This window comes from Opisthorchis viverrini (assembly GCF_000715545.1).
Source record: "Opisthorchis viverrini unplaced genomic scaffold opera_v5_58, whole genome shotgun sequence".
In the NCBI taxonomy this organism is placed as follows: domain Eukaryota; kingdom Metazoa; phylum Platyhelminthes; class Trematoda; order Opisthorchiida; family Opisthorchiidae; genus Opisthorchis; species Opisthorchis viverrini.
The window spans coordinates 1,840,785-1,848,985 of NW_008751716.1; the positions used below are offsets into that span (position 1 = coordinate 1,840,785).

Sequence of the window (8,201 nt, forward strand, 5' to 3'; positions counted from 1 at the left end):
TGGAGACATTGTCAGACATGGCCCAGTCGCACTCTCAATGGCGCTCGTGCACCCAAGCTATTGCCTTCAATGCATAGCTCCTTTTCCAAGCCCCCCACTTGACAGCCCACTGACAATGCTGGATTTATGCACCAATTTACCAGCTCGCGCCTGCAATGCGCAGCTACTTGCCACCCCCCCCCCAAATCATCGGTGAACGAAACTGCGGTAGCTACAACCACTGTACGACGAGTACGCGGTTATTACAACTAACAATGATGATGATGATGATGATGATGATGATGATGATGATGATGATGATGATGACTTACTGTCAAGTTGTAGACTTTGTGGCAACATTGGTGGCCCATCTGTTGACCACTGTACTTCATGACAGTTTTTGATACCTAGACGGTTGTTTGTATCTTAAGTGCTCCAATTTAACAATTATCGGAACAGGTTGCCACTTCTCTAAACGAGCAGAGCTACTCATCAGACAGTGTTCAACGGGACACAAGCTCTTCCAAACATTTGTTTGGGGAGTAACTGATTATAATCATCGGAGAAAGAGGGAGAGGAAGTATACAAATATTTACTTCACAATTAAATATGCGCTGTGTAAACGGCATGCGATTGATCAACTTGAAACTACTTACGTTCCAGTTAGGAGTTCAAACATCAGGATACCCATGGACCATAAATCAACCGCGAAATCGTGTCCTTTGTTTAGAATAATTTCAGGGGCTACGTATTCCGGTGTGCCACAGAAAGTCCACGTTTTGGAACCAAATCCAATTTTCTTTGCGAAACCAAAGTCCGTCTTGGATACCGTCAGAGTAGGCCGGAAGAATATAAAAAGAAAATGGTCGTGGAATTCAAGGAGAAGGAAGCCCATGTAAAACTAATTAACAGCCTATTGGATTAAGACACGATCAAGGGGTGACAAAGAAATTTGGTTCTGAAAGTTTACATGAACTGAGTTCAGTTGTTCATTACTAGCTACAGTTTTTCCGGTTGTGTGCATCCTGTCTAGAATTAAGCGCGTCGTTCTCCTTTAGTAACCGAATACACTCAATTTTATCTAGCTGGACATGTTTAGCTTACCGTTTTTTAATAACGCGTTCTGCTCTGGTCTGCTTCAGTAGATTCTAACATGAATGAAAGAGCACCCACCAAAATGCTTTTTAATGGGCAGTGACAGGTTGCATCTTTCACTCAGTCATGGTGCGGTGAGAAAATAGTGGCAATGGGTTTGTTAATGCAGCTACAATGACTCGTATTTAAGGAGTCACCTGAATATAACGACATCCTTTTGTGAACGTTTTATCTAGCGCAGAATTCCTGGATCCTCCCCAAGATAATGCTGTGTTCATATGATCCAAGCCCAGTTGTCGATGGTCAGCTTAAAGCATCACTACTACTGAAATTTGTTATAACACGAACAAGACTAGCAATAGCTTGTCTAGTTGTCTAGTCTGGGCTCATGTGATGTACCCTTTAATGGGACTTAGCGTAAATAAAATAGCAAATAATCATTCGAATGTAGCTCCCTTCTGTTGCCACCAGAAGGAAACCTGGGATACTGCCAGGTTACCCAAGCCTAGACAGGGGAAGTTAAGAAGCAGAGGTCGGTCTCGAACTACAAACCTTCCGGTCGGTAAATTTGCGCTCTAACCACTGAGTCATCTTCCCCCAACTTAACACAAATTAACGGTATGAATCGAAGTTGTGAGATCTGAGAAATGGGGTAAACCGATAGACAATTGTTCGAGATTTACTAAGTAGTGGATGGTCAAGACAATGTGCATGAGTCAGCATCAAATTTTTTATATGCCGTTTAGCGAAGTCACTCTGTCTACCGTGAACCAAGTGTGCTCTGTATATACTTCAGATATCTCCAGAGGCTTTCTAGATATTTATATGATTCACTGATGACTAGGGTGAATAGGGACTTTACGAATAAGAAGTCACTTTGACAACACGCACCGGGTGTCAGAAATGCGACCATGTTTCTTCGTAGTCTAGCTGACCCGTAACAACATGAGTAAGCGTAGACTGTCCACGAAATTCGTCTGTGGTGTGATATAAATTGATCTGTCCAGCGTTACACCACTTGTCTGAATTCAGCTCATTTCCGCGCCTCTCAAACCAGAGACGTCAGTTTAAAATTGGTTGGACTAGAAATGGCGCAAGCCTTTTTCTTCTTCCGTGATTCCCACTTATTTTATGTTCCGCGTGTTGCAAGTTTCCATGGTGCGACAAGAATTTACGGTTTGACAAATGGGTTTGGTTGCTCTGTTCAGTTATTAATTACATGCCATTGTTATGAAACGCACATAGGTGATCAAATGAATGGTCAATCTTTCTGTATGGTGTTGTTTTAGTATACTTCCAGTGGTGAAATACTCAAGTCAATCGAGATGAGTGTGTCAGATCCACGAACTCAGTGACCCAAAATCTAGGCACATTTTCAAGCAGGAACGCCCAAATTAGCATTTATGCGGCCAGAATTACCTAAAGTTCAAGAGCTAACCGTAAGGAAGGCAAGATGGTGGATGATTCTACGTCTTCGGAACATCACGTACAACAATCGGATAGGGTTTAACAGAACTGCTTTCCTTAATTTCGATGAACGTTTGGGTGAGTGCTAAAGATGAGATTATTCTCTGTGATTAGATTATTCTCTATAACGCATCCAAAATTTAGAAACGTTTGCTAAAATCTCGATAATCTGGGGCAGAAAATCGCAAATAGTTCCTGTGAAACCCATCTTGATGGTACAACTGTCAAACTTTTTTCCGGGTTTCTACGGAACTATTGTATCGTCATCAACGGAAGAGTAACGTAGGGCTGAAGGTGCTGGATGGTGTCATTTAGGCTCTAGGAAATACACTGATAATTTCAAACTGTCAATAGGTGGTAAAAATTCTCCGACGCCGTCAAACTCAATGCGGTTCGGAAATTTTGACTGTCCACTTGCCTTTCTTAGTTGTTAATCACATACACTGTGTAAGAGAGGTTCATAAGTCGAGAAATCACTGAATGTCCACCTGACAGCTTCTGCTTCGTGCATCTTTTCGAACACCTCTAGTATGACGCATCACGTCAACTATTTTCTGGTCTCGCTTGTTTTCACTATGGTTTGATCCACTCATTTCTCCACGACAGTTTTAACCTGCAAGTGTAGTGCGAAGATGTGTATAACCAGCCTAAATGAGTTGCGTCCTGTTAGCTTCGCCACTCAATCCCTTACGTGTGACCCGACCAAAGAACTCTATCCTTTTCAGAAGGCTATTACACTGTAAATGCTAAGAAATATGTTCCATTTTGCTTTTTTACATCATATTCGGCCTATACGGTATTCCTTTAATATGTAGTGTCGTCATCTGTTTCCCATTTTATTTCTCGGCATCTCTGATTATCACTTAATTCAACACACTATACTATAATTCTAATGGCTCGGATTTTGATTTGGTTGTAACCTCCCTACTTTCCGCTAATATTTTCTACGCAGCAACAGACCACTGAGTGCGGTCACAAGTAAGTTTATTGCCGCAAATAAAAATGGCTCCTTTCTTATAAAATTGTATCTGAAGTCGGTGAATATTCTACGACAGCATACTAACGGATAAGCCCTTTTTGGAGCTCAGCGAGTACAGCTAGTCCCGAATTCCTATTATTCTTATTTAGCAAATGGTCACTACCCTTCAAACTAAGTCGGTGGTGACGAAAGATCTGGGTGAAATCTATTCGTTTGTAATATTCTTCAACCAAGTGGAGTGCACGATGGCCAACTCATGTTCCAGCTGGAACAATATTCGAGATTTTGAGGTGTTTTTCTTGATATCACATTGTTCATAGTATTCATAAAGACTCTGAATAGCGCACTGCGGCTTCGGCAATTTTAAAGTTCACCAGGTAGACATAATCCCTGTATTTCCGTCCATCTTCTTCAGTTTTGATTAGATCTGAGTGGACCAGGCTGGAAACAAACACCCATTCAACGAAAGATTCGTGTGAATTTCTACCGTACCCGAAGATTATCATAGGCGGGAGATTTAGTTGAGTCCCTCGGTTACAGCAACTGGATTTGAAAATGAGTACTTACCTTCATAAAAGAGGCTGTATTTTTGTTAACCATTGGGTGATTTTTGGGACAGATTTAGAAGACAATACACTGGTATTAGCAGACAGATGCTTAGCTTGATGCCAGCAGAGGGAATTTACTGCTGTAAACTTGTTCGCCTACCAGTTTACAATAGCCGATGTTGTCTAATAGCAAGTTTTCTGGTTTCAAGTCTCTGTAGACGATCCCCTTCCAATGTAGATAGGCGATAGCTTCAACAACACAGGCTGTATAGAATCTGGTAGTTCCATCGTCAAAAGCCGATCGATTTCGGAGTATAGTCCATAGTTCACCACCAAGACACGCTTCAAGGAGGAAATACAGGCAAGCGCGATCTTTGAAAGTTCTGTATAATCTGAAATACAGGAAAAAACTTTGGTGTGTCGGACTAGATGTGGGCCATTTGGAGGCTAAATTTAATAAAAACCCCAAGTTATTGATATTTAATCAGTCTGCATAGTTGCATTACAAAACGGCTTTTGGAAACAAGAAAGGTATTTTTACTTGGCACTAGGTGGTCTTTATATACAAGTTGAGCCCATGCGGTTGTAAGATCGTTTGTCGGTCTATGTAAGCCAGCTCTGTGTTTCACAACGTGACGCAATGCTCGGATGCTTTCCTGGCGATCAGACTGGAATCGCACTCATCTTTCAGACTCATACGACTCTTGGAATGCTTTATATCAGCCTTTTTGTTGGTAACCAAAGGCAGCAGCTTCCAACCACCGGCGTTAAGACAATACGTTACTACCAACTTTCTTTAGGCCTCTTTGCTCATATGCTCAACTCGCCTTTTTTAATCAGACTTCTGTTCCGGAAGCATTGATATCGTAATTTGAACACATCAAGATAAACCACATCGTTTACATTGCGACATTTGTTTAGATCCCGTTTTGCGTCAGTCCCACCTAGTCACTTTCTTCCGCGGAACTTTTTCCGGTGTGCTACGCAAACAACAAATAGTAACCTCAATGTTATGACGTCGTCGGGTTTTGAATATCCAACTGTTGCTCAGTACAATCCAGCGTGGTTTAACTATTTGGTTTATTAGCGAACGTCTATCTCTATATACTTGGAAACGGACCACCAAAAGAATACCTATCCAAGATCTAAAAGCATACGACCACGGTGATCATGCAGATTGTTTCCGTTTTCTATAGTGGCTCTCTTCTAATACTTGCGGACCTTTTCCTTGGGAAAATTAACATTGGCAAGCATCAAACAGTTGAAGGGGCCAGTGGTCTGACATGTTTTTGAATGTGAACTCAAGGGGAAGCAACCCGTGAATTGACTTTCCATCCACTTGGGTAACATTGCAGACACACGTAAATAACATATCCGGTGAATCCTTGAGAGTTTCGAAGGATAGAATTTATGCAGTAAGACAGCAATGGTTTCCTGGTCTCACTAGATTCACTCTCCGGATCAGTATTCGTGGATCGTTTGGCTATGCCCATCAATACTGCTTTGCAGTTCAGCTTCAGTTTTGCCTAGACACATATTATTCGTGTTTTGAGGTTCTCAGTTATACCAAACGGCTTTTTTAAACAAACAACTTCCAAAACAATTTCATATCCTGGTTGCTGTCGGTACGGTATTTCTTGTTGTGTTCTGCAGTTCCATTTTCCCGTTGGGAGAAACGGTGTGAGCTTCCTTATGGTGGGCTGAAGTCATCTTCAGAGGTTGCTGCATATTCTGGATTGCTTGTTTGGTGGAATAAGTGTACACTGAAAGGGTCGTCGTAACGGAATGCCACTTATAGAACTGCTCATCCATCAAACCGTTCAGATGTGGTCCTTCAAGGGCTATCAGTGAGCTCTAGTGACAACAAGCTCGCAGTTCAGATTAGTCTATGTTCGAGGAAGCACCATTCCAATACAAGATAACCACGAGTCTATAACCTCCCTGGTGTTGTTCACTGGTCAAAACAGTCAACCTGTAGTGGCCGGAGAGATGTGCAAACATAGCTCCCGTGGATATAACTTTATCAAATCCTCGATTAACCGAAACTGGACGGAGTTTGAGGAAGAAATCTTCCTTACTCGATTAATGTTGCTTTAGGAAGTCTGGGGCACGCATCTTGCAGACTATTGAGGTAGTACTTCTTTAGTCTTTTTGCATATTGCCTTTTCTGAGTGTTTGTTTCAAGCTGGTTGAAATCAGGAAGATTTTTGAATTCCAACTGCACATTCCTCGGAACAGATAAAAGCCAGAACTTCAGGTCGATCTTCCCAACATCAGGTTTGATTTCCCCTTCATTTGTGGAAATGAATCAGCGCGTTCACGTTGTCAAAACAGCATCACTTTTCTGTCTATCTGTCTATCTGTGCAATTTTTCTGTTCAGAGCCATCTACTGCTCATTGGTACGTTGTCCCTCAGTTTCGGTCGCAATCCTTCCTTTTTATATGACTTTAACATTTTCAGTTGATTCGGATAGAAGTGACTCGAATTGAATTCGGTTTTAACACTCGGATTAAGGTTGGCTTTCGTAAAGAAGGGTGTGTCGACAGCTATCTCCTTGGATAATCCGAACCAATTTGAAGAATACTGTGATGATTCCGACAACTCCTCTTTAATGTTGAAACATCTCGAGTAACGTATGATTAGACGATCTGCTATCGGTTCGAGTTGGAATTGAAATTCGGTCAGCCAGACAAGAGGTTCACCTGCCAATTTATCTCAGATGTTTTGACAGTCACAATTCAAAGCTTACTACAGATAAATTTTTACTCAGTATGTCTTCGGGATTAGGGTAACTGTGCAGTTTATACCGCAACGACTGAAACCTGCACTTAATTTATTGTGTTACCAAATTCTAGAACAATGAGAGTGCGATGCCCAATATTTCCCTAGTCAGTTCTTACATTAGAATTGTTGCTACAAACTACGCCATGAGTATGATGGACATTCCCACCATGATGAGTGAAGTTTACGAGATGGAGCCCCACCTTTTCTTCATGCAGGAAAGTCAGAACTGGTTCTGTTTATTTCGACTGGGACCACTTAGTAGGCAGTTGAGATGAATTCCCTGATTCTGCACATCACATACTGTGTGACCACTAACTGATTTAGTGAGCTTCCTTTGGGCTTAATTCAAGGCACGTTGGATAGAAGATGTAAAATGCACATCTCTCTCTGGAATTCATAAATTCTGTAAGTATTTACTAGATGACACACAGAGCGTCCGACCGTATGTGTTGTTAGTTTTCCATAAATGGTGATGCATGGTTCCGAAGCACCAGTAGCTTACCCAGTGGAAATATTCAGGTGAACTTAAATGTTTTGCAAATCACAAGAGAACAGAACATATATGAAACCGAATCGCATTGCTTACTTGACTATAAAGTCGTTTTCCGATTCAAGGAGGATATTTTTCTCATTCAAAACATGTTCTTGTTGGCGGGTCTCGACCACACATTTCTTTCGCAGCTTCTTCAAAGCAAACGATTTCCGACTGTCTCGCTTCAATTTTACCTGTTTGATAGACGAGAGGTTGTAGACACAGTGGGTGAGTGATCGAAGAGCGACAAGTTTACTCTCAAAAGACCCACAAAACGGTGACTATTGATCATTTCGTCCTGCTTAGTGACGATGCATTTGTATTGCATACGCAGCAGAAAAAAGGTTGCATGGAGTTTCTGATGGAGTTCAAGTCTTGGACTGAGCAACTTGTATTCGGTCCTCCGTTAACCTCATTTTTCTGGTGTTTACGCCAACGTCGAACATGCAGTAAAGTTCGCAGAGTGTCAACTGACATCTTCAAGCCGTGGGTGACGCCCCTCATAATCCAGTGGTCTGCTCTAAAGCTTCATCTCGTTTGAGAAAGATTGACCCAATTAATCGTGGTTCTTAGCTCAGCTACATCTATAAGTGGCCACTCTTATCGTTCGGACGACTCCCCTTGCTCTTCCTTTTTTTGTATGCATAGTAAGCTGTCCACGTAATTCAAATAGAGATCAGACAATGTCTGCCGCGAAAATTATCACGTTACTTCGAGGTTGCGAATAAGTGAAACTATGGTAGTTGATCAGGTGGCTGTTGATCTGTTCGCCGAGCTTGGCAATTGACTTGCAAACGTTTCGTCACCATTCGAGGA

The 8,201-nt window shown here is 41.8% G+C and overlaps 1 protein-coding gene across 1 annotated transcript in view; it reads right to left on the minus strand.

Annotated features, from left to right (window-relative positions):
* The window catches only part of T265_03949 (hypothetical protein), a gene marked incomplete at both ends in the record, with an annotated part of 49,979 nt that overhangs the window by 8,499 nt on the left and 33,279 nt on the right, over positions 1-8,201 (minus strand). Inside the window, 3 exons of the mRNA XM_009168549.1 lie at positions 636-799; positions 4,229-4,460; positions 7,440-7,666. Coding sequence (XP_009166813.1) covers positions 636-799; positions 4,229-4,460; positions 7,440-7,666 — 623 coding nt within the window. The remainder of the gene's footprint in view (positions 1-635; positions 800-4,228; positions 4,461-7,439; positions 7,667-8,201) is intronic.